We start from the raw sequence: 27,735 nt of genomic DNA, 5'->3' as shown, positions 1-27,735 counted from the left end.
TTAAAACAAAACTTACATTTCATTAATAAAATGAAATGGGAAATGAAAACTACTCAATTATAAAAGAGCACACATTTGCATTTCCTCATATTTCCATTTCTAAGCACAGGGTGGAGAGAGGGCTAAGTGATGACATCGATCCAGGGCTCGAACCATTGGCCCTGACAACAGTCCACGTTTTAAAATAATTTTAAGGCTAATGATTTATCTTACAATTATTTATAATTAAAAATATATTTGCTAAGTGATGAACGTAGTAGTCAGTCTTGTTTTTAAGTACAGAAAATCAAATCAAATCAAAACAGGATTGTGGGTCTCTTTAATTTGCACTATATAATGGGTTTGTTATTTGCCTTAGCTGACCACTGACCTCTGTCATGTGATTTTCAGTAAATCAGTTAGATTTCAATCCAGGATCTGTGTAAATAAAAAATCAATGCGTTAGCAAACATTTGTGCAATGATTTACCCATTACCAAAGAGAACGCAGGAAAAAAATCACAAGAAACTGCCACACAGACACAATAAATAACATTTCATGAGCTTGAAGCTGCATCTGTAAGTCCATCTATATTGCTTGAATAATATTTTGCTTTGTTATCATGTTTGTCTGTTGGATTTTCCTAAACAGCCCATATGGCAAAAAAAAAAAAACTAGTTCTCTGGCCAAAAATATGTTTTAAATATATGCTAAATATATTTTGTAGAAATTAAAGCTTAATTGAATATATTTTGAATTTGAAAATATATTTAGTTGTAACCTTCATATATTAGTATATATTTCAAAATGTATTTTAGGGGCAAACAAATACATTTCCAATTTTATAACCCATATGGCAAAAAATGTTCCTGGCCAAAATATTAAAGTTTGTATAAATGTATAATGTATAAAATGTATAAGTATGCATAAATATAAAATTATATGTATATTTTTGCAGTTGAAAATATATTTCATTTTAACATTTTCAAGCCTGTTATATTTTTGTATATAAAGTTTTTCTTTCAATGCGACAAATATAAATGCTTTAATATATATTTATTTAAATATATTGGTGATAAATCCTTTTTTTTTTTATATTTCAAAATATATTTTTTCTTTTTTGGCCAAAAATATTTGAAAAATGTTTAGTTTTTTTGCCATATGGAAGATAAAATGTCCAAGCTACACTGTAAAAAGTAAAAGTTGGATCAACTTAAAAAATACTTTAAACCTGAAAAAATTAAGTTGTTTCAACTTACATGTTTAAATATAAAAGCTGAAAGAACTTACATTTTTAGGTGTTACCAATTGAAGTAATTTTTAAGTTAATCCAACGTTTCACTTTTTACAGTGATAATAGATATTTATTGTACATTTGTTAGAAAGAGGCAGAAATACATTAGGGAAAGCAATTCAAAACTCAATCATTGCATTAACATCACAAAGGTTGTGGGATAAATCCCAGGGAACACACATTTTGAATGCAAAACATTGGCTAATTGTAAAAAAAATGCAGCACAAAATTAAAAAAATTGGTTGTGCAAGTCAATTCAACTTACTATTTTAAGCATTGGCTTAAAAAATTGACATAACTTATAAATTCAAGTTAAAATTGTGTAACTTATTTTTTTACATTAAATAAACATAAAAATATGTGTTGATTTGACAAAAAACTGCGCATTTTTACAGTGCATGTACATTTTATCTGTGTTAAAACCTAAAGTATGCTTTTCTTACCAGGGGTACTGCCATCAGTATGTATCGAATCGTTCTGCTGCTCTTGTTAGAGGTGTGTAAATGTAAATGAATTCTTTTGTAATAATGACACATTTTTCAGTTTTGTTGGTGAAATAATCCTTAAGCCACTAAATATGTAAACGATTTCATCACGCATGTTTTATTTTTCCTATAGCTCTCCCTGACTTCCTGTAATCTGACCATTCCATTAAACCTCGACATTTCCATTCCTTGCCTTCCTGATAATGCACCTGTGCTGGGTGACTCTAAATTTACCTGGACGTTTACACCCGCTCAGACACACGCTCAGCATCTCCTGCCTTCGCAAGGCAACATCTTGCACCTCACAAACCTAAATGCCAACAACGAAGGAGAGTACAGGTGTGTACAAGAAGGATGGAAAGGAGAAGATCGGGTGAGGTTGGAAAGAAAATTCACAATACACGTTGCAGGTGAGACTTTTCTCTTTACAATGAGGGGATGCCTTGCAAAAGTACCTACAGACTCTTAAGAGTGAATGTGACACAGTCATCATTAAAGTCTTTTTTTGTGATCTACATTAAATCATCTACCTAATGTAATGTAAAGAACTTTCTGTTAAAATAAAGCTGTTGTTTGATCATCACATAAGATCTTGGGAAGCTGTTAGCAATAAAAGCCAAAATCCAGACAGGACCAGCAAACTTGATTCCATGATTAATTTCCTTTCAGAACCGCTACCATTCCGGGAGTGGAAGGTCATTAAAGCGCAAGCTGAGAATGATGTGATCCTTCCATGTCAGGTTCCTAATTCTCTCCCATTTGGACCGAACAAAACAACCCCTGTAGTCTGGAAACGAGAGATATCTGGAAAGTGGGTGCAGCTTAAACCCAAAGATAAAGATGAGCACAGGATAGTCTGGCATATCAGGCCCGAAGAACAGGACTGGTCCATAGAAATTCTTAAGGCTGAAGAAAAAGATGCTGGAATGTATCAATGTATCCCTCATAATTCGACTGAGACCCTGTTGATGGAGCTGGAAATTGAAGGTGTTTCTCGTACCTATTAGACACTTCTTTTAAATCCAAGAGCACAAGCTAAATGAAACTAAGATGGAGACGGTTGTATTTGGGTCCAATTTTAATCTTGGCCCTTGACATTTGAAAACAAAAGAAAATTTTGATTAACACATCAACACATTCATGTAACCCTTACCTGTCATTTTACACTCAAGCTCCTCCTCTGCCCCGCTGCTATAACCAAACCGGCCCCTGGGAGTCCTGCGTGGATCCTGAGAACAGATCATGGAGATCAATTTTGCGGGAATCACTCGTTCATTTCTCCACTACAGTCTACTCTCATCTTAAAGGTTCAAAGCCGACAAAAAACTTGATCTTCTCCCCAATCAGTATTGCTACCGTTCTCTCTAACCTGCTTTTGGGTAAGAAAGTTGAAATGGGTATTATACAATCAGTAAAAACTGCACATTGTTTTCTCTTGACCTGCTGTTCTCTTGATGTAAATACACCCATATTCTATTTTACCAAGGTTCCCGAGCTGAGACCAGAACGCAGTTAGAAAATGCTCTCAAGATACCCAACGACTACTCCTGTGTGCATTCTGAAATGAAACGACTGAAAGAATTAACCAAAGAGACACTGGGCATGGCCTCTACCATCTATTACGCTCCAGGTATTTTGCAATGCTGTAACTTAATTGGGAGAGAACAAAGGTTGTACTGATTAAAATCAAATCAAAAAATTGGTTTGCAAATGGTAATACACTTTTGCCATTTCTATCATGATTTAGAAATATGTATTTAGTAGATATATACCGTGGTGGCTGGTGCTACATTTTTTGGGGGGCACAACAAAGTCTACGTTTTACATTTAGATACCTGAACACATAAACATATAATACAAAAAGCTATATTATACATTATAATGTAGTATTGTTGTATTTTAATATTTATTTAAATTTCTATGAGAAACACAAAGTTACACAAATTGTCAGAACAATTACAATTAACCATAATTAACAAAAAACTGAGTGCACAGGGAGCTGGGTTATTTACAAAAGCACAATATTATTGATATAAAATTATTTGTATAATATTTTATTGATTGTTCTCACTTAACACCATTACTGAACCCTTTTCCCTAATGTAACATACCATATGTTGCCGTATGTAACATACCATACATTGCCATAACGTAACATACCATATGTTACCATAACGTAACATATCATACGTTGCCCTAACATAACAAACCATACATTGCCCTAACGTAACATACCATATGTTACCATAACGTAACATACCATACGTTTCCCTAACATGTTAACATATCATAACTAACATACCATACGTTGCCATGACGTAACATACCATACATTGCCATAACGTAACATACCATATATTACCATAACGTAACATATCATACATTGCCCTAACATAACAAACCATACGTTGCCCTAACATAACATACCATACGTTTCCCTAATATGGTAACATATCATAACGTAACATACCATACGTTGCCATAACGTAACATACCATTCGTTACCATAGCGTAACATATCATACGTTGCCCTAACATAACAAACCATAAGTTGCCCTAACATAACATACCATACGTTTCCCTAACATGGTAACATATCATAACGTAACATACCAAACGTTGCCCTAACATAACATACCATACATTTCCCTGACATGATAATATATCATAACGTAACATACCATACGTTGCCATTACGTTTCATACCAAACGTTGCCCTAACATAACATACCATACGTTTCTCTAACATGGTAACATATCATAACGTAACATACCATACGTTGCCATAACGTAACATACCATACATTGCCCTAACATAACATTCCATACGTTTCCCTAACATGGTAACATATCATAACGTAACATACCATACGTCGCCATAACGTAACATACCATACATTGCTACCATACATACTATACATACAACTTTACATACCATACGTTGCCCTAACATGGTAACATATCAAAGTAACATACCATACATTGCCATAATGTAACATACAAGTTGCCATAACGTAACACACCATACGTTTCCTTTACGTAACATACCATACGTATGTTGCCATAATGTAACATACCATACTTGGCATAACGTAACATAACATGCATTGTCCCAACATAACATACCATACGTTGCAATAACGTAACATACCATACGTTGCCATAATGTAACATACCATACATTGCTACCATACATACTATACATACAACTTTACATACCATACGTTGCCCTAACATGGTAACATATCAAAGTAACATACCATACATTGCCATAATGTAACATACAAGTTGCCATAACGTAACACACCATACGTTTCCTTTACGTAACATACCATACGTATGTTGCCATAATGTAACATACCATACTTGGCATAACGTAACATAACATGCATTGTCCCAACATAACATACCATATGTTGCAATAACGTAACATACCATACGTTGCCATAATGTAACATACCATACATTGCCCTAACATAACATTCCATACGTTTCCCTAACATGGTAACATATCATAACGTAACATACCATACGTCGCCATAACGTAACATACCATACATTGCTACCATACATACTATACATACAACTTTACATACCATACGTTGCCCTAACATGGTAACATATCATAAAGTAACATACCATACGTTGCCATAATGTAACATACAAGTTGCCATAACGTAACACACCATACGTTTCCTTTACGTAACATACCATACGTATGTTGCCATAATGTAACATACCATCCTTGGCATAACGTAAAATAACATGCATTGTCCCAACATAACATACCATACGTTGCAATAATGTAACATACCATAACGTAACATACCATACATTGCCCTAACATAACATTTCATACGTTTCCCTAACATGGTAACATATCATAACGTAACATACCATACATTGCCCTAACATAACATTCCATACGTTTCCCTAACATGGTAACATATCATAACGTAACATACCATACATCGCCATAACGTAACATACCATACATTGCTACCATACATACAACTTTACATACCATACATTGCTACCATACGTTGCCCTAACATGGTAACATATCATAAAGTAACATACCATACGTTGCCATAATGTAACATACAAGTTGCCATAACGTAACACACCATACTTGGCATAACGTAACATAACATGCATTGTCCCAACATAACATACCATACGTTGCAATAACGTAACATAACATACATTGCCATAACTTTACATACCATACGTTGCTATAACTTTACATACCATACATTGCTATAACTTAATATACATACGTTGTCCTAAGGTACATACCATAAGTTGCCATACCATATGTTGTCATAACATACCATACATTGTCCTACCGTAACATACCATACGTTGCCATAACATAACATACCATACATTGCCATAACATAACATACCATACGTTGCCATATCGTAACATAAAAGTTGTCATAACGTAACATGCCATATGTTGACCTAACGTAACAGACATGTCACCATTCTGTATCCGTTTTGATGATTTTCTATAATATTATGTCACATAAATAAGAACAATACCATTTATTTTTATGATTGTTTTCATGTGTTTGTGTGGCCAAGGGAGAGCAGCGCCCTATCACCCTCTATAAACCAGCCACCACTGGTTATAAACTGTCACGACTGGTCAATCCTGAAAAGTTACAAGTCTCTACAATGTCGGAATTTTTTTTTTTTAAATGGTGGGGCAGTAACTTTTGCAAAGGTTCTAAAACTATGTAACATTTGGTACCAGTATGTACCTTTGAGTAATATGCATTTGATACCAGTATGACTTCTGAGGAACTATTATGAACTCTTCAAGTGCAAAGGTGTACTTTTTGAAAGTGAACCGACAGATAGGGACCTTTTTTTTGACAGTGAAGATACTGCTTCATTAATAATGGCATCTATAAATAATCTTTAAAATTAAAATGATATACCATTAAGTTTTTCTGGTCTCTGGCCAAACTGAAAATGAACAATGCCAATTAAACAGTGCAAGAACCAATAGGCTACTTGTATCTATAATGTGTTAAAAGAGTTTCATTTTCCCATAGACCAAACGTTGGGTGAGGCATTCATCAACCAATCACTGGAGTTTTATGACTCTGTACCACAGAACCTGACCAGTGACAGTGATCTCAACGCAAAGCTCATCAATAAATGGGTGGAAGAGAAAACGCATGGGAAAATCACTCATTTAGTTGATGAAGTGGATCCATCCACAATGTTTGTTCTGGTAAATGCCGTCTACTTTAACAGTAAGTGCCATTATATCTGTATGGGCTTTCTAATGATCGATTTATTTTGAAGATGGGATGTTCACTCGTGTGCGTTTGTGCTGTACAGGTAAATGGAAGATGGTTTTTGAATCCATGAATAAAAAGGCAAACTTTACAAAATTCTCAGATGAGGTTGAAAACGTGCCCTGCCTCTTCAGCTCCAAATACAAGCTTGCCATAAACTACATTCAAAACTTACAAGCTCAGGTAAGTACTACTGCATTAGAATCATCCTATTCATCACCAATACAAGAATATACTATACCTACAATTTTTCTCACTCAAGGTTGGAAGGTTTCCTCTCACAGACAAAAACAGTCTTTACATACTGCTGCCATCCTCGACATCAGAAGAATCCTTCACATTAATGGAGAGTAAAATAAACTTCGATACTATTTCAGAAATGGTTTACGAAATGAGCAAAATCGCACTTCAAACTGCGGAGGTCACGCTGCCAAAAATAAAGCTGGCTGTGACCACACCATTGGAGAGGTTATTGACCAGTCTGGGTAAGATTGTTTCTACTGACCTCAATACTGCTGTGAGAGAGCTGTGACATAAGGGGTGATTCACATTTCGCGTCTTTTGCGCGCTCAAGTTCGTTATTTCAAATGTAGGCGAGCTCATAATGGAAGCGAGTGCGACGCGGTACAGGCGCGTTCACATCAAGTTAAAACATTCCAACTTTTTTTCTTTTGTGACAAGAACCAAACGTGAACCGCCCCTAAATCTTTAGTGAGGTGTAACCAAAATATAAAACCATGTCATTATTCGGCCGTCAAACTGTATAGTTCACCCCAAAATAAAAAATTGTGTCATCGTTTACTCACCCTCAAGTTGTTACAAACCTGTATAAACTTTTTTTGTTCTGCTTGCAACATACAGTTTTAAACACCATAAGGGTGAATCTTCCTTAATAATGTTCTTTTTATTCTTCTCTTCTTCAGGTTTATCAGATCTCTTCGATGATCCTAACCTGTGTGGTATGACTACTGAACAATCACCCATCTCGGACGCTCGCCATCGTGCCTTTCTGTCGCTCACGGAAAAGGGAGTGGAGGCAGCAGCGGCGACCAGCATTTCTCTCTCTCGTTCTTTCCCTGTTTTCACAGCCCTACAGCCCTTCATTCTGATTGTGTGGAACGATGAGATCGGTGCTCCCCTCTTCATGGGAAGGATTGTTGATCCAAATAGCTCACAGTAACGAACAAACCCATGTCACAAGAAAAGCAACTGATGAATAAAATTAAACTTTCTGTTTTTCACAATCATTATACAATTATTCATCACATCCAATAAAAACAAACCTGATCAGTTCATGCATTTATGTAACATTAATGTATACCGACAGAATTACATATTAGATGCATGCATATTCTTGGTCACTATTAAACATATACTTGTTCTTGAACAATTGTTTCATTATTTAATATGACTTATTGTATTTCGAACAAATTCCATTACACAAAATAATTAATAGAACAAGACTGACCATTCGTATTACTTTGAATAAGGGACAATCGGTGTGTTCGACTTCAGACAGGCGGCTGATGTCAAAGTATCGCGAGAGCAAGTCGAAATCCCTATGGTTTCTCGAATCACTCTCACAGTACTTTAACATCATCCACCGCCACATGAAGTCGAACAAGTCTAATGCGACGCTCAATATAGCTACTCTGGCAACGGAGGTCCGCCTTTCAGTTAAAGGCGGGGTGCAAGATCTCTGAAAGCCAATGTTGACATTCTAATCACCTAAACAAACACGCCCCTACCCAAAAGAATCTAGACCTTCTTTTGATAGACCCGCCCCACACGTAAGCAACCCAGGGGTTAGTAGACACGCCCCTAACTGCTGATTGACTACAAGTGTGTTTTGGTACTCGGCCAGACTCCCTTTTCCAAAGCGTTTCTCAAATATCGTGCATCCCAACTTTGAGTGCAATTTGGACTTAAATTTAAGTTGATGTCAGTTTTTGTTTGTCCGAAATGTGTTGTTTATTTGTGATTTAAAGGTATTGCGGAGGATTTTGTTTTTCCGGGTGGATCATCAAGACTATTGGTTCTCCTAGTTGTCAATCAGGAGTGTTGCGCAATTGCAATTTTTAAAAAAGTGAAGAAGGCGGTTCTTTTCTAAATTTTGAGAAAATCCTCCACGACACCTTTAAGTGATCTTTCTTTCCCCAATCAAGTATATAGGACTAAAATTTGCATGACGGAAATAACCGAATTGCCGACTACTGCCGCGACCTCCTTAAATGTACTTTGCTTAAAGGGGACATATCATGAAAATCTGACTTTTTCATGTTTAAAGGATTAGTCCATTTTCTTACAAAAAAATCCAGATAATTTACTCACCACCATGTCATTCAAAATGTAGATGTCTTTCTTTGTTCAGTCGAGAGGAAATTATGTTTTTTGAGGAAAACATTCCAGGATTTTTCTCATTTTAATGGACTTTAATGGACCCCAACAAGTAACACTTAACTCAACACTTAACAGTTTTTTTCAACGGAGTTCCAAAGGACTCTAAACGATCCCAAACGAGGCATAAGGGTCTTATCTAGCGAAAAGATTGTCATTTTTGACAAGAAAAATAAAAAAATATGCACTTTTAAACCACAACAACCAAACAATGCCAGACAGACTTTTTGCTCCAGTTTATTTTTCAAGACGCAATTACAAAGACCGACACACGATGGCAGTCACGTCACATGAGTCACACAGACAGTCAACAAGGACACGTGATCGACACTTGAATAATCCTCCTTCAGTTTGACCCGTCGTTCATTATCTCCCCCTTGAGTCCCATTTCGGTTGGCAGGATATGCCAGTCTATTATCTAAATGCCGCGCTGGTTCATTAAAGGTACTCGGGATTGTCCCAGTTCACTGAGCAAAAACAAATATCCTTAGATGGGTCTGATGATAGATTACAACACACATCAGCACTGCAGATCAGTGGTCCATCAAAGCTTACAGTAATGTGACATTCATTTGGCATGCAGTTGCTTAGTATAACATTTCTGAAGTATATGGCATTCAGACCAAAACTCAAATTTTAAACGCAGCCATGAAAGGACAGAAGTTAACTCGATTGTTACTTTTTTGCTGTGAATATTTGTTAATAGAGTGCATTTACATGTACAAAAAAATAATAATATCCAGTTTTGATGTAAAAATTTAACATGTCTCCAAAACTTTGGTGAAAAAGTTTACATGCAAAGAGTAATGGGTTAAAATAAATATAAACCACACGACCTTGGTTTAGGCGTTTGTGTGGTTGTGGTAACGTCATATGCACTCAACATGTAATAAAACTGAGGTAGCACTCAGAGAGAATGCTGCACTGTATCATTTCAAATAAATAGTACTGGTACATAACTTGAATAGGAATACAGATAATAAATGCAATCACATGTGACATGGATACAATTACAGCCAAAATTCCCATGGATCTCCACCACTCCATGTACGGTTGACCTCGTTGTCCATAGCACTTGTCAACAGTAAGCAACTGTAAAAAAACGTATTGAAATAAAGACATGTGCATAATTTTACAAGGTCTCATCAGAGAGAATGTCAGGACAGAAGCTCTTCTGCGCTCATGTGACCAAAAGACATCCCGATAGTTTATCCTTCAAAGGTTTCACTTGATTGCTGATTTACCCGTTGGGTCGTGTGCGGTTGTGCATGTGGACTACCAGAGGCGGACGATTCAACCTCCAAAACAGTACATTTGTCCTTGCATGTAGCACCTGTGGTGCCCGCAATCAGAGCTCTCAACCAGTAGAGGGCGCCAGAGAGAAGGTGCGACAGTCCGTCAACGTGCATCAGCGCTGTACAAATATTCAACACAAACTCACAAATATACGGACAAAAACACAGACGGGGGGACATTCACGCATACACACGAATAGTTGTGCAGATTGCGATGCAGATTAAATCCAGAGATGGTTAACATTCTTCCGATTTTTGCCAGGCTGGAGGAGACTGTAAACATGACAAAAAGGTAATACACGGGTACGCATACAGTAGACATTTACAGTCAGTTGGATGTGTTGTGCTTCGACAGTGTGCAAAATTAGAGCATCACAACCTTTCACAAACACCAGGATGCTTCACACACATTTTTAATAAATGAAACAATATGGCATGATCTCCTGTGGCATAGTCACAACACGGTATGACTTCACGTAAGTGACAGCTAGACCGGAAAAGGGGGTCAATGTGTGCGACGGCACACGGTCGTACAGTATGTCACAATCCGATCACCCGATGCTTTTTCTCTCTCATCACAAAAGACTGAGAAGGACAGACTGAGATATCTGGTTATTATGCTTTACCCCCACTAACCATCATTCTCACAATAAGCATTATTGCATTATCATTATTACTCCATTATTTTTTGTATTATTTATCAGAAGGTAATAAAGGTGTCCATGTGTGTGCCTGTCTGAATGTGTGCATGTGTGTTAGTCACTGCTCGGGGCTCCTTGCTGTGTCAGTGTGTGCCAGTATTCTACTTTCTTTCCTTTGTATTTTAGACACTCAAACCAGTGTTTCAATCTCTCGCCTTTTGCGTTAATCCCCAATTCAACTCCACCTGAAAGAGAGAGAGAGAGAGAGAGAGAGAGAGAGAGATCAGATATGGTTCTTCATGATTATTAGAAAATCAATAATCAATCAAGGTTCAGAGATCAGAAAAGTCAAGGTTGTCAATTTAATGCTAAATCTGGAATCAATGGAGTTACTGGTTATCGCTTATTTGCAGTGTTGACCTACACATTATAGCCTGTAAGAGAAATTTTGCTTACGGTACAAGGTCAGAAAAATGGTCCCTAACTGTCACTGGGCTGGTAACCTTTCAAAAAGTACATATTTGCCGCTTAAAAGTGCATCAAAAACACATACTGGTGCCAAAGAGTGCATATTAGTTCCTCAAAGGTACATATTGGTATCAAATATACACACACCTAAAGGATTATTAGGAACACCATACTAATACTGTGTTTGACGCCTTTTGCCTTCAGAACTGCCTTAATTCTACATGGCATTGATTCAACAAGGTGCTGAAAGCATTCTTTGGAAATGTTGGCTCATATTGATAGGATAGCATCTTGCAGTTGATGGAGATTTGTGGGATGCCCATCCAGGGCACGAAGCTCCCATTCCACCAAATCCCAAAGATGCTCTATTGGGTTGAGATCTGGTGACTGTGGGGGCCATTTTAGTACAGTGAACTCATTGTCATGTTCAAGAAACCAATTTTAAATAATTTGAGCTTTGTGACATGGTGCATTATCCTGCTGGAAGTAGCCATCAGAGGATGGGTACATGGTGGTCATAAAGAGTCAGAAACAATGCTCAGGTAGGCCCTGGAATTTAAACGATGCCCAATTGGCACTAAGGGGCTTAAAGTGTGCCAAGAAAACATCCCCCACACCATTACACCACCACCACCACCAGCCTGCACAGTGGTAACAAGGCATGATGGATCCATGTTCTCATTTTGTTTACACCAAATTCTGACTCTACCATCTGAATGTCTCGACAGAAATTGAGACTAATCAGACAAGGCAACATTTTTCCAGTCTTAAACTGTCCAATTTTGGTGAGCTTGTGCAAATTGTAGCCTCTTTTTCCTATTTGTAGTGGAGATGAGTGGTACCCGGTGGGGTCTTCTGCTGTTGTAGCCCATCCGCCTCAAGGTTGTGCGTGTTGTGGCTTCACAAATGCTTTGCTGCAAACCTCGGTTGTAACAAGTTTTTTTTCAATCAAAGTTGCTCTTCTATCAGCTTGAATCAGTTGGTCCATTCTCCTCTGACCTCTAGCATCAACAAGGCATTTTCGCCCACAGGACTGCCGCATACTGGATGTTTTTCTTTGTAAACCCTATAAATGGTTGTGCATGAAAATCCCAGTAACTGAGCAGATTGTGAAATACTCAAGACCGGCCCATCTGGCACTAACAACCATGCCACATTCAAAATTGCTTAAATCACATTTCTTTTCCATTCTGACATTCAGTTTGGAGTTCAGGAGATTGTCTAGGACCAGGACCACACCCCTAAATGCATTGAAGCAACTGCCATGAGATTGGTTGATTAGATAATTGCATTAATGAGAAATTTAACAGGTGTTCCAAATAATCCTTAAGGTGAGTGTATCTGTACCCAAATTGTACATATTGTACATATTAGGACCTTTGTATAAGGCTACTGTCCCAGTGATAGCTTGGGACCATTTTTGACCTTTTTTCTGACAGTGTACCACATGGGACTTCAACAGGGGGTCCGGGGGGCCTTAGGGGTCCATGGTGGTATTTCTGATGGTCCTCCAAATATGGTTTAAATGCAAAATATATTAATTTTTGAAAAAATTTAATTAGGCATAAAACAAAAATGCATTAATAGGTCAGTAAAAAAAAATATTAGTTTAATGTCTTTGTAAAGTAACCATCATAAAAGTATGTAAAAAAATTTATGTTACATGTACTGGGGGGGTCCGAAAAAGGTTTAAGACCTCTGGTGGACCATCCATAAATTAGCAAGTTGTACATTGCAAGTTAGAAAAAAGGTAATGCGAGTTTGCAACGACATGAGGGTGAGTAAAAGATGACAAAATATTTACTATCCCTTAAAGGCTTCTGATTCAACACTGCATTCATGCACACAACAGTGTGTGATTGGTTTCTGCTGCATGAAAATTTTGTCAACAGAAGCTCCAGTAAATTAATGTCTGAGTAAAGTCATTTCAAAGAATTGTTCGCACATTATAAATATCAGGTTATAGCGGTATTTGAAAGTTGAACCAGACAGCAGCTTTCCCGTGAGTGGGCGTGGTTTCATCGCAGAAAGCAGACACGCCCCCAGTAATATTAAACCCAGCTGAGTTAGGCACTAGAAATTTCAATCTCTATCATATCATACTAACCGACAACAGTAAGTGACTCATGAGTCAAACCCCATGTAATACTTTTGTATCCTAATGATGCTGAGAAAGAAAGCAAAGTGTAGCGGTCGGGTGGATGTTACATCTTTGGATGTGTGTGTCATTATGCCTGTGTTAATGAGTCAAGCACAGAATGCACTTTAAAGGTCCTTGAATGCTGTGGAAACGTCTGTGCATAATTTTTAATCTTATTTACTGCCATGTATAGAAGATGACGTATTCATGCACATTAATGGAGACTTTCTGACGAATGTGACACGTCAATTGAATTCACCTGTGACCTCATGGAAAACAAACATTAATGCCTATGAATGAAAAATTTGCAAACCTTGACTAATATTCATGATTATATGATCCATCCATCCATCCATCCATCCATTCCTTCTGTCTGTCTGTCTGTCTGTCCATCCATCCGCCTGTCTCTCTAATATCTACCTATCTCTCTGTCTGTCTTTCAGTCAGTCTGTTAATCTCTTTCTGTCTTTTTCTATCTCTCTTTCTGTCTGTCCACCCACCCATCCCTTCTGTCTGTCTGTCCGCCCGTTTATCCATTCCTTCTGTTTGTCTTTTAAACTGTCAGTCAGTCAGTCAGTTTATCTCTTTCTGTCTTTTTCCTCTCTCTTAGTTTGTCTGTCAGTCAGTTTCCCATCTGTCTGTCCATCTATGCATTCCTCCTGTCTGTCTGTCTGTCTGTCTGTCCGTTTCTCTACCTATCTCTCTGTCTGTCTTTCAGTCAGTCTGTTAATCTCTTTCTGTCTTTTTCTATCTCTCTTTCTGTCTGTCCACCCACCCATCCCTTCTGTCTGTCTGTCCGCCCGTTTATCCATTCCTTCTGTTTTTTCTTTCAAACTGTCAGTCAGTCAGTCAGTTTATCTCTTTCTGTCTTTTTCTCTCTCTTTGTTTATCTGTCAGTCAGTTTCCCATCTGTCTGTCCATCTATGCATTCCTCCTGTCTGTCTGTCTGTCTGTCTGTCCGTTTCTCTATCTACCTATCTGTCTGTCTTTCAGCCAGTCAGTCTGTTCATCTCTTTCGGCCTTTTTCTCTCTTTCTTTGTCTATTTTTCAGTCAGTTTCCCGTCCATTCGTCTGTCTGTCCATCCATCCATCCCTTCTGTCTTTCTGTCCATCCATCCACCCGTCTGTCTTTTTATCTACTAATCTGTCTGTCTGTCTGTCTTTCAGCCAGTCAGTCTGTGAATCTCTTTCTGTCTTGTTCTCTCTTTCTTTGTCTATCTTTCAGTCAGTTTCCCGTCCGTCCATCCATCCATCATCCCTTCTATCTGTCTGTCCATCCATCCGTCTCTCTCTCTCTATCTACTAATCTGTCTGTTTGTCTTTCAGTCAGTCTGTTAATCTCTTTCTGTCTTTTTCTATCTCTCTTTCTGTCTGTCCACCCACCCATCCCTTCTGTCTGTCTGTCCGCCCGTTTATCCATTCCTTCTGTTTTTTCTTTCAAACTGTCAGTCAGTCAGTCAGTTTATCTCTTTCTGTCTTTTTCTCTCTCTTTGTTTATCTGTCAGTCAGTTTCCCATCTGTCTGTCCATCTATGCATTCCTCCTGTCTGTCTGTCCGTTTTTCTATCTACCTATCTGTCCGTCTTTCAGCCAGTCAGTCTGTGAATCTCTTTCTGTCTTGTTCTCTCTTTCTTTGTCTATCTTTCAGTCAGTTTCCCGTCCATCCATCCATCCATCCCTTCTGTCTGTCTGTCCGTCCATCCATCCATCTGTCTCTCTATCTACTAATCTGTCTGTCTGTCTGTCTTTCAGTCAGTCAGTCAGTCTGTTAATCTCTTTCTGTCTCTCTCTCTCTCTCTCTCTCTCTCTCTCTCTCTCTCTCTCTCTCTCTCTCTCTCTCTCTCTATCTATCTATCAGTCAGTTTCCCGACTGTCTGTCAATCCATCTATCCATTCTGTCTGTCTGTCCGTCTATTTGGCTGTCTCTTTTCATTTTTCTGTTTGTCTGTCTTTTAGTCAGTCAGTCAGTCAGTCAGTCAATCTCTTACTGTCTTTTTCTCTCTTTCTTTGTCTATCTGTCAGTCAGTTTCCTGTCTGTCCATCTATCCATTCCTTCTGTCTGTCTGTCAGTCTGTCCATCTGTCCATTTGTCTTTCTCTTTATCTACCTATCGGTCTGTCTGTCTTTCAGTCAGTCAGTCTGTTTGTTTCTTTTTTGTCTTCTCTCTCTCTCTCTCTCTCTCTCTCTCTCTCTCTCTCTCTCTCTCTCTCTCTCTCTCTCTCTCTCTCTCTCTCTCTGTCTGTCTGTCTGTCTGTCTGTCCATCCATCAATTTAATCTGTCTGTCTGTCCACTCATTAATCCATTCTTTCTGTCTGTCTGTCTGTCTGTCTTTCAGTCAGTCTGTTGATCTCTTTATGTCTTTTTCTGTCTCTCTTTGCCTGTCTGTCAGTCAGTTGCCTGCCTGTCTGTCTGTCCATCCATCTATTCCTTCTGTCTGTCTATCCGCCAGTTTATCCATTCCTTCTGTTTGTCTGTCTGTCATTTTCTCTCTCTCTCTCTCTCTCTCTCTCTTTGTCTATCTCTCATTCAGTTGCCTGTCTGTCTGTCCATCCATCCATTTCTTCTGTCTGTCTGTCTTTCAGTCAGTCTGTTAATCTCTTTTTGTCTTTTTCTCTCGCTCTCTTTGTCTGTCTGTCAGTAAGTCTGCACGTCTGTCTGTCCATCCATCTATTCCTTCTGTCTCTCTCTCTCTCTCTCTCTCTCTATCAGTCTGTCTGGCCGTCCATCCACCTTTCTGTCAGTCAGTCAGTCAATCTATCTATCTGTCTGTAAGTCTCTCTGTCTGTCTGTCTGTCTGTCTGTCTGTATCTATCTTAGATAAACACATGCACTTGTAAATAATGAAAGAGATGTGAAGGTGGGTCTGTGGACACAAGCTGCGTCTCATTTCGTTAGGCGCCTCACGTACTGCGATTTTCCCCGATTCGATCACTCCTACACAAACACACGCCTCGCATCAATACCATGCGCTCACGGCCGCAAGCAAGCCGTGACAAACGAACCCTTGGCATGACATCCCCACTACACAGGCAATGAAGATAAAGAGAGAAAATAGAGAGAGAGTTAAAGAACGAGAGAGTCGAGCTTGAAGAGATCCAAGACAACATTAAATAGACCTTAAGCTTCATTTAACTTGTCAATCCCGCTATCCTCGGTTCTCTCTTTGCCTTCACGCCTGGATGTCTCTCGCAAGCTTTCGTTCATTCACGAACACTTTATTTCTTCATTTCTTCACACTTCTCTCTTCATCTCGCCTATCGTGTTTAAACTTCCCTTCTTATCCACGTTCACGGAATCAGCAACACTAGTTACTCATATCATCCCCATCGTTAAAAAAGTCTCATGTTATTCAAACAGAAATAAACATTTGTTTTCCTTAAACATACATACAGTAAGACTGAATGGAAACTTACCTATAAAATCATTGCTCATGCCCAGGTCGTAATCCCATACTGAGATTTCCAGCGTTTTCTTGGCAAGCTGATCATGTGGGACCTCATAGGTAAATTCCTGTGTTAAAAAGGGCACGGGTGACATTTGGTAGGGGAAATAAATGGCATTTGTATTCTCGCTGAATGCTTAGAAGGCGCAGTCACACGAGGCCGTTAACATTGTTTATATGGTAACAAGGCTGTGAAATGATTTCAGAGCCTACAATGAATCTCAAGGACAATGAGATTTGACGTCATGATTTATGGCTTACGTTCTGACAAATGAAAAACGATGTATAATAAATTCAAAATGTTACAATATATCATTTACTCCACCCTTACGGGACACTGCAACTCATATTTTTTCATGTGGTCAGACATCACTAGATCAGACGTCGTAACAATTGCATGCATATAAATGTAAGTGAATAGAATGAATATGGAGAATGAAGTTTAGTGTGACCACACTTTAACCAGATAAGCTAACCTCGTTAAACTCCGGATTTAAAGTTTTCTTCTTCACTGACGTTTTGTATTTGGATTTTTTCCCCATGTCAGGCTGCAGAACACTGATAGAAAGAAAAAGGCAGAGAAAGAACCAGAAATGACTGCTTGTTCTGCTGTACAAATTTCATACTTTTTGAAACATCAAAGCCTATAATTAGCCTGGTTTGTCTCAAGCTTTCAACACATCCATGACACAATCAGAATAGCAAAAATACAGACGGGGTGCTCCTTTTAGAGCATGACAAATGAGAAAAAAAAGAGAGAGAGAGAGAGAGAAAGAGAGAGAGAGAGAGCATGTGGGATGAGATTTGGGGGAAGAAGGTCTGGGTGTTTCGTTCAATCTATTACAGAACGAGAGATGATAATTATGAAGGTATATTTGGTGCAAAACAACTGCACACCTGTGACAGTGGAATTTGTATTTGTAGAGATTATCCACACATGTGTATCAGTAAACTTGAAGTCACAGATGAAGAGTTGCAAACTTGTAGATTTTTTTTCTTACCCTCAAATACAACACAACAGTTACACATTCACAAATCCTTCAGTGCAGCTGCACAAATCCCATTTTACAAATCACAGATTAGGAAACTCACAAGCTCACGTTTTTTGCTACAATTGCTGCAGTAAATATGGTGCATAACCTACTTGAACACCTGCATCAAAATATGTGAAGTCACACACAAATTTTGTACATTCGCAAATCAGTTTGTGCATCTGTGCGATGAGAGTTGCATGTGCGTACAATTTTTTTTTACAAATATTTTTTAATTTTTTAAATATTTTCTAGCACAAACACAAGTACATAAATACAACTGCTTGAATCTGCTGCTACGAGTTTCAAACACTCTTTTTTGTGTGCTCTCTGTTTTGCACCAAATATCTTGAGATAAATGGTGCGAAAGTGATTTGTATACCTGTGGGCTATGGCGAGCACTGTTCAGCACTGCCCACCAGGTGGCGCCAGACACTCACTGAAGCAGAGTTTATTAATTACCACCAATGTTTCAGCAAGGTAAATCGCCTTTATCAAGGTATTATTTTCACTAAGTGGATAACAATATAAATGGGAGTGCTAATTATACACAGATGAAGGTAATTACATACAATATTCCAATGATTCATTAGTAAACAAAATATAAATTCCATACATTTCAAACCATCAATATAAGTAGATTAAAAAATACAAGCAGCAAATATACACATAGGCCTACATTTAAATAAGATACATGCTTTTTCTTCTAATATACTAATTTAGATGATTATTTCTGCCTTTTTGAATCGGGTTACTGAACAACTAAATTCTTTTTATTATTATCTAAACAGTTGTTCTGATTTCTTAACATTTACTTTGGATGCTAACCCAAATCAAATCAGCTTTTTAGACTTGTGGGTAGCTCGTAATTTTTTATATAGGGATCCGATTAAAAAACCTTCAGCTCGTAATACACTATTGAGACTGGATTCTTATTGTCATGAGCAGGGTCGTACACAGGATTTTATAAATACCAAGGTCCATATGCATTTTTTTAGGGCATGCACCCCAGGAAAAAAATTCTTATTTCTCTGCTCTACATATATGACTTCTAAAACATCAGAAAAAAAACAATCAAATAAATATAGATGTCAGTATGCACAAGACTTGTGTTTTGTTTATTAGTAATACATTGAAATAATTATTTTACCATCCTGGGCACACTGCTGTGTCAGTAAAGTAAACATAGGCTAACTGAATATAGGATAATTTTAGTGAATTAACTAAAGGCTATCAATAATTTGTTTATTAAATTCATTCACAATATGCACACACGTATTAATATGCTGAAATACAACATCAATAATCCAGTGGCAGAACTAGAATTTTATAAATGGGGTGTCCAAGGCTTTTTTAGGGGGTCCATATCCCATGAAAGAAAACAATGTGTAATTATTATAATACTTCACATTACCCCATATTAGATAAATATTCTTCTTGCCCTGAATTCATTACATGCATTATACTAACTGTAAGATATAAACATAATGCAAGGCTGAACTTGCATAATAAACCAATAATAAACCAACTTACTTCAAAGAGCAGGGCTCAACATTAAGGATTGTTGGCAAAAAAAGGTATTTATTTGAAAGTAAATATGGATTATTTAAAAAAAAAGTTACAGTCAGGACCAGTGAGTGATTTTCTCTTCTTTTGTTATTTAAGTAACTTTAATGACTTCAACAGGTAATGTTTATTAGGCTTTAAGACAGAATGTAATAAAATGTTTACATTCGGAAGACATATTAAGACATAATCAGTAGTTTACTATGATACTCACTAAAACAGCTAAATTCACAAATAATGTGAATTTGTCAGTTTAAGCAAGCCGAACATGGGCTCATTTAGACTCTACCTGTGGATGAAGCGTTGTGCCGCACACATGATGTGTCACGTTTTCAAGTTCAAGGCAGCAGACAAGTACAATACAGTGAATCTAATCAATATACAGTAAAAGATCTCTTCAAGAATTAAAGAGTGGCATTGAATTTTGTTCAACCTGATCTCACAAATTTCTGTGGCATAGTCACGGATCCCCGCATATTTCTGTGGCCCTGCCACAGACTTTCTTTTCCGTGGCATTCTCACGGATTGGTTAATCAACTGTTTTGTCCTATTTTCTTACCATTGTCGCTTCGGTTTAGGGTAAGTCAAAAGCTGGCTATCATATAGTAGTTTAATGATGAGAAATATGAAACCGCAGTGACTGTCAAGGTGATAGGACAAGAAACAGATAGGAATTGACAGGGTATTTCCATCTAGAAGGTGAGGTGAGTTGGACCAATTTTTACTAAGACAGGAGTCCTTTTAGGTATATTAAATGCGAACATTGGCCACACATGGTTTAAAAGTAGATTTTGATTTGGGTTGTTTTTATAGGTATAATGATATTAAAAATGAATGGGACTTACATCATTTGGTCTCTTATTTATATGTAGGCCTATGTGTGTATTTGCTGCTTGTATTTTTTTATCTACTTATATTGATGGTTTGAGATTTAAGGAACTTATATTTTGTTTACTAATGAATCATTGGAGTATTGTATGTAATTACCTTCATCTGTGTATAATTAGCACTCCCATTTGTATTGTTCTCCATTTGGTGAAAATAATACCTTGATTTACCTTGCTGAAACATTGGTGGTAATTAATAAACTCTGCTTCAGTGAGTGTCGGGCGCCACCTGGTGGGCAGTGCTGAACAGTGCTCGCCATAGCCTACAGGTATACAAATCACTTTCGCACCATTTATCTCGAGATATTTGGTGTAAAACAGAGAGCACACGAAAAAGTGTGTTTGAAACTCGTAGCAGCAGATTCAAGCAGTTGTATTTATGTACTTGTGTTTGTGCTAGAAAATATTTAAAAAAAAGTAAAAAATATTTGTGAAAAAAAAATTGTACACACATGCAACTCTCATCGCACAGATGCACAAACTGATTTGCGAATGTACAAAATTTATGTGTGACTTCACATATTTTGTTGCAGGTGTTCAAGTAGGTTATGCACCATATTTACTGCAGCAATTGTAGCAAAAAACGTGAGCTTGTGAGTTTTTTAATCTGTGATTTGTAAAATGGGATTTGTGCAGCTGCACTGAAGGATTTGTGAATGTGTAACTGTTGTGTTGTATTTGAGGGAAATAAAAAAAATCTACAAGTTTGCAACTCTTCATCTGTGACTTCAAATTTACTGATACACATGTGTGGATAATCTCTACAAATACAAATTCCACTGTCACAGGTGTGCAGTTGTTTTGCACCAAATATACCTTCATAGATAATCTCTAATTGAGGATGGATGGAAAAGAAAGGAGGAATTGGATGTAAGAACGGATGGAGGGGCTCGGCTCCTGAAGGACAGATGCATCCATAAGGTCTGTGGCTCATGGATTCATCAGAGAATTACCAATTAGGATTCATCATTTATTATTCATGAGAGATATCAACCTACACAACATGTTACAGAGGACACAGAGAGAGAAAGAGAGAGAGAGATCGAAACATGTGTAAAGTGTAAATCACATGGGAGCATGATGCGAGAAACATGTTAGAATCGATGACGAGTTGTGAAATCTGCATTTTGATTCTGTGAAATTGCATTTGTACCCAGAGCAGAAACAGTGATAGAAATGAGTCAAATATATTTGCATGAATAACAACAATTGATTAAAGGTACACAAATAAATGCCGGGTTATTTACAACTTAGCGTCGGGTCAAAAAGGGACAAACCCAGCCGTTGGGCTAAATTAACCCAGAAAATGGGTTCTGGCTGGAGGGGATACAGCTATGGTTGAATTTTGGGAGATGTTGGGTTTAGGGGTAGGATTAGGATGAAAAACAGCAGTTCTGGCTAGATAAGATACAGCTATGGCCTAAATTATGAGAATTGTTGGGTTTATGGTTAGCTTTGGGTAGGGGTGGGCAATAAATCGCCTGCGATTCTCATGTGTATCTCATCAATAAAGCTGATTTCGCGATTATTAGTAAATCGTCATCACCTGCTTTCAGATGAAGTGGCATTTACTACACAGAGCCATATTTCACAGAGAAGCTATGCAAATCGCGTTCATAATCGTTGAAAAATGGCCTTTGATAATGTATGCAATTTTGCCTTCTTAGTAAAATACGGCTCTGTGTAGTTAATGTCGCGCCATCTGAAAGCAGGCGATGCTAATTTACTAATCACGAAACCGGCTTTACAGATGAGATACGCATAAAAGTCACAGGCGATTTATATTGCACCCCTAGGTTTGGGGGTAGGATTAGGATGAAAACAGCACTCATTCGGCGAGATAATGGCAGTAGTTGTATCCCTTCTAGCCTCAACCCATAAAATGTTTGTATTTGACCCAAGCGAGCCGCATAAGCCCTAAAAAAGTGAAGCCAAAACATCTCGATCGCCTGGTCCTAGTATAGATGGATTTCAATCATGTGACCTTTTACATCATGCCGCCATCTTGAGGACCATACAGAGTACCAGTAGGCTACTAACAAGCATTGGCTACCTTACTACGATTTACGGATTTCTTATTTTTTACTGTCTATGATTCTTACGGATACAGTAAATGGCTACCAAAGACAACATGTCGCACCTCGACTGTCATGAAAAGAAACGCTACTTTAAAAAAATATATCTTGGTAAGGGTGTGATGCCTACTCGATCCCTGATGCGTTCTTTCAGCCGCTGTTCGCTGTTACCGAACGGCCACTATTTTACAACATAAGAAGGGGCGACACAACATGAAACTTTGCTTGAAGTTTCACCTGGATCACTACACATGAACGCGAGCATTGAGAACATTGTTTGTGTACACGGAGTTTACTAAAAATAAAGGTTTTGTACAACTGACTTTGGCTGTTATGGTGTCCGCTCGTCATCTCTGCCAGACGTAAATAATCGATTTCCGAATGCGAATGAATGAATCTCATATGAGGCTCCTTTTTCAACTAGAAGGTCACTATGTTTGTCACTTGCGACAAAACAACGAATATTCGTGCATTTATATGGAACTATGCCTCACTCCTTACGTCGCATTCGGAGATCGATACATCTTGACTGGAAGAAGGCGGCGAGCGGACGCCAAATCAACCAAAGTCAGTTGTTCAAAAGCTTCTTTTTAGTAAACTCTGTGTTCACAAACTATTTTCTCAATGCTTGAGTTCACGTGTAGAGTCACAGGTGATACTTCGAGCAAAGTATCATGTTGTGTCGAGCCTTCTTAGTGTTGTAAAAATTGCAATTTTGATGCTCATATTGAAGGCATAGCTTCTAGTTCTTTTGCGACCACTTCAGGTACTCAAAATGGCGGAAGACAAGTGAGTGACATCAGCTGATATTTATGTATAGGTCATTAAACCCGCCTCCCCCATGTTATTCAATGGGACTTGATGTAAATTCAAGTGCTTGTTTTTATAATAAGTTTGTTTTTAGTTAGTTATTTAATGTTATAAAAACGATGGTGTCACGTCATGATTGACAGCTGTGATATGCGCATTCTGCGAGGACGAGGCCTTGATTTCTTGGCTTTACTTCCTGCTCACTACTGCGCAGGACTGGTCCCGAAATCGCCACTGCTCAGACTCAAGACCCAAGATGTCAGTGCTGTATCGGGACACTGGGGGCTTCACTTTTTACCAATGAAAGAGAGCGAACGGGTGTCGTCCATCTTTTTTACAGTCTATGATTTGACCTAACAATGGGTTAAAACAACCCAGCACAGGTTGAATTACAACCCAGTGGGGGTTGAGTTTGTCCCTGTTTGACCCCTATAAAAATGCTGGGTTGTTTCAGTCCATGGTTGGGTCAAATCGGGACATTTTCTAGGTTAATTTGAAACAACAGTTAAGTCTGTCCATTTTTACCCAACGAGTTAAAACAACCCAGCATTCAATCAAACTAAACCGGCCTGTGGGTGGTTAGAAGAGGCAGGTTACCCATTCAATGTTTCAATTCTCAAGCAGAAAAACAAGTAGATTAATCACCCTCTATTGTAATGAATGACACATGTTTAAGTGAGGATTCAACATGAAAGCGCTTTATATGAAAATGAGTCTTTAGATATTAATTGGTTGATGTGTTGATACACGCCTGGATTATATACTTTGAAATAAATCGATAACTTTCACTTAATGACTTTCAGCCAGAATATTAATGGTGTCTTATTTCTGCATGACAAGCCTTATGTCACTGACAAGAAATGTGCATTTCTAATGGCTTTTTAATGTAATCTAATCAATTTTAGATTGACACGTTCTGTAATAAGCGCTGGATATTAATTGGTCCATGCACATTTAAAGGGACCAGTGTGAAGTCAACACAACAGACGACCTTTGTGGGGTCTTTGTCCCCAGAATTTAAAAGAAAAAAGACATTACATTTGAAAGAGTTAATCGTAACATTTTACAATAAGGTTAACATTAATAAATGTTAACATTAGTAAATGCATTTGCTAACATGACCTAACCAAGAGCTATGTAGTTTTTTTTACATGTTTTAATCTTTGCTAATGTTAGTTAATGCCAATACAATAGTTCATGTTAGTTCATTGTGCATTAACTAATGTTAATAGATACAACTTTTGATTATAAATATATCTCAATCGATGCTAATAATTATTGTTAGTTTAAAGGATTACTCAATTTTCAAAAAAAAAAAAAATCCTGATAATTTACTCATCCCCATGTCATCCAAAATGTTGATGTCTTTCTTTGTTCATTCAAGAAGAAATTATTTTTGTATTTTTTTTTAGGAAAACATTCCAGGATTTTTCTCAATTTAATAGACTTTACTGGACCTCAACAGTTTACAGTTTAAATGCATTTTAAAACTGCAGTTTCAATGCAGATTTAAAGGGCACTAAACCATCCCAAATGAGGCATAAGGGTCTAGCCAAGCGATTGTCTTTTTGCCAAGAAAAATAAAAAATATGTACTTTTAAACCACAATTTCTTGTCTTGCGCCAGCGCGACCTCACGTAATACGTCATCACGTCAAAAGGTCATGCATGACATATGCGAAACTACCGCCCCAGTGTTTACAAGTGTGGAGAAAGAGGACCGTTCCGACGTTGTTGCATGTGAAATGATGCTAATTCATGTCTTTGTCAGTTTATTGTTTAAAACATTGCACAAATGTGCATTTCACATATGTAACCTTTCGATGTGCTTATGCAATTATGTGAGGTCACGCTGGTGCTTCACATGTCTGGTGCAAGATGAGAAGTTGTGGTTTGAAAGTGCATATATTTTTATTTTCTTGTCAACAATGACAATCTTATCGCTAGATAAGACCCTTATGCCTTGTTTGGGATCTTTAGAGCCCTTTGAAGCTGCGTTGCAATTTTAAACTGCATTGAAACTGTAAACTGTTGGTATCCATCAACATTTTGGATGACATGGGAGTGAGTCAATTATTGGGATTTTTTTAAGAAAGTGGAGTAATCCTTTAATGTTAGCAAATGCAATAACTCATGTTAACTAAATACAACCTTATTTTAAGAGTTAACTGACAGTACATGTGCAAGGGATATAAATGTCCATCCAAAAATAGCTACTGGGAAATCCATTTTAAAGACCAGGGGACTACTTAAAAGATGTCTTTTAACATGATCTAACCCCAAGGACATCACTGATGCCATCTCAGTTATTAAAAGAATAGCTATCAGATTGGAAAAGTCAATGATATGACTTCAGTTGTGAACGAAAGATGCAATTTAGCATGGATGGATTTTTTACAATGAGTTGGTCTTGCAATACTAAAAATCACTGTGCATTGGGGGCAAATTCAAATGAATGAGGATGACATGCCTGAGATATTTTGGTCTATTCGATCTTAGTCACAAACACCAAACTGTGTCCTGCAGCAAGTTTGTTCATAACAGGCATTGTAAAACAAGCAAAGACAACTATCTACTTAAAGCAAACAATGCATCAGGCAGTTTATCTTTACTTTGAATTATTCTTTGCAATTTCACAAAACAAAAAATCTGTCATTTTTGTGAAACTAGTAGACTTGACAGACAAGGTCTAAATACCAGGGGCCTCATTTATAAAGCGTGCGTACGCACAGATTTGATGGTAAAAGTCCATATTTATAAAAACTGTCTTTGACGTGTAAAAGTGCTTAGCACCATGTCAGGGTCTGAGCAGACGTACGCACTTTTGCTTGTCTGATTGCTGCAGGTTTTTTGGAAATATAAGCCATTCTTGCTGCTCAAAATTGGGCTTAAACATTAACAAGCATTGTTTAAAGGGGGAGATCTGAAACTGCTCGGCTGCGCACAAGTTCAAGTTCGTTTGCGATTTATAGATTTGATAGGGGTACACGTGTTTTCTGCACGTACGTTCGGTTTATGAATCACACATACGCATTTTTGATAAATGATCGTAAGATCAAATGTAGGATGTTTTTTTACGCAGCATTTTATAAATGAGACCCCTGAATGCTTAGTGCCAAGAAAGGTCACACAAAATATTGACTTTTGCCAGAAAAGGCTATTTTGTTTTGAAAACTGTGTTTTGTATTTAGTGTTCATATTTTCGTCATTTTCTGTTTATATTTAAAAAAGGTCTACTGTGTAGATTTTTAATGGCATCTATTGGCTCACCCCTCTCTTTCTAAATGCATTGTGAAGCTACGCACAAACATGTCATCGCCTATAAAAACAATACAGTTCATTATGTAAGGTCTTTACACACCACTGATAATATAGTTATGTATATTTTATTGCATTGCTGTCATAAGATTCTTCTAAAAATAACATAATGCACCTTTAATGCCTTACAACCTTATGCTTTTTGCTTTTGGCTCAATCATTCAAAAAATATTTGAGTTTGATTAATTATATTTTTACACAAGCAACAGACACATCTCTGCTACAAATAAACATTTGAAGTTTGTTTCTTTTACTTACCATTCTTGGACAATTACACCAAACGTGACAGAAGTGCAAACGTTACAACTTACCCCATAGGTGGGGTTAATTGTAACAGGCAGGGGGTTAGTTGTAACATTTGTAAAAGTTTGCAGGCAAATATTTCAATACTATTTTGTCTATATACTTGAAGTGGATATTGTTTATATATCTGTCTATAATAGACAGGTATCCACACTGTATTCATTCATCCAGCCCTTTTCTAACAATACTTCAATTATAAATTGATACAAATGTCTAAATATGTGAGAAAAAGCAGCACAATTATGACAAAAAAAATTTTATGTGTGACCCAGTCTGTAATAACCATACTA

The 27,735-nt window shown here is 37.5% G+C and overlaps 2 protein-coding genes across 4 annotated transcripts in view; one reads left to right on the top strand and one right to left on the bottom strand.

Moving 5' to 3' along the window:
• The first annotated feature begins 448 nt into the window (after positions 1-448).
• serping1 (serpin peptidase inhibitor, clade G (C1 inhibitor), member 1) lies at positions 449-8,366 on the top strand. Its single transcript, XM_065248407.2, has 10 exons — positions 449-557; positions 1,720-1,768; positions 1,892-2,168; positions 2,428-2,745; positions 2,931-3,137; positions 3,245-3,388; positions 6,825-7,028; positions 7,117-7,256; positions 7,336-7,558; positions 7,997-8,366. The coding sequence occupies exons 1-10, from the start codon at positions 538-540 to the stop codon at positions 8,251-8,253; spliced, it is 1,839 nt and encodes a 612-aa protein (XP_065104479.1). The 5' UTR covers positions 449-537; the 3' UTR covers positions 8,254-8,366.
• A 1,325-nt stretch (positions 8,367-9,691) lies between these two features.
• The window catches only part of doc2g (double C2-like domains, gamma), a 59,653-nt gene continuing 41,609 nt past the window's right edge, over positions 9,692-27,735 (bottom strand). For 2 of the 3 annotated variants that reach the window (XM_065248408.2, XM_065248409.2), the window contains exons 9-11: positions 17,933-18,014; positions 17,428-17,524; positions 9,692-11,651 (exon numbers count right to left, since the gene is read on the bottom strand). In XM_065248408.2, the coding sequence (XP_065104480.1) occupies positions 11,521-11,651; positions 17,428-17,524; positions 17,933-18,014 (310 nt within the window). In that variant the 3' untranslated portion in view covers positions 9,692-11,520. The remainder of the gene's footprint in view (positions 11,652-17,427; positions 17,525-17,932; positions 18,015-27,735) is intronic. The other variant, XM_065248410.2, reaches the window with a different exon arrangement.

This window comes from Paramisgurnus dabryanus, chromosome 11 (genome assembly GCF_030506205.2).
Source record: "Paramisgurnus dabryanus chromosome 11, PD_genome_1.1, whole genome shotgun sequence".
In the NCBI taxonomy this organism is placed as follows: domain Eukaryota; kingdom Metazoa; phylum Chordata; class Actinopteri; order Cypriniformes; family Cobitidae; genus Paramisgurnus; species Paramisgurnus dabryanus.
This window is presented reverse-complemented; position numbering and strand designations above follow the sequence as displayed.

Coding starts and splice junctions, on each gene's coding strand:
- serping1 (XM_065248407.2), top strand. CDS start 538: ATGAGCTTGAAGCTGCATCT. Junction 2,169..2,427: donor ATTCACAATACACGTTGCAG/GTGAGACTTTTC, acceptor ATTTCCTTTCAG/AACCGCTACCATTCCGGGAG. Junction 3,138..3,244: donor TCTCTCTAACCTGCTTTTGG/GTAAGAAAGTTG, acceptor TATTTTACCAAG/GTTCCCGAGCTGAGACCAGA.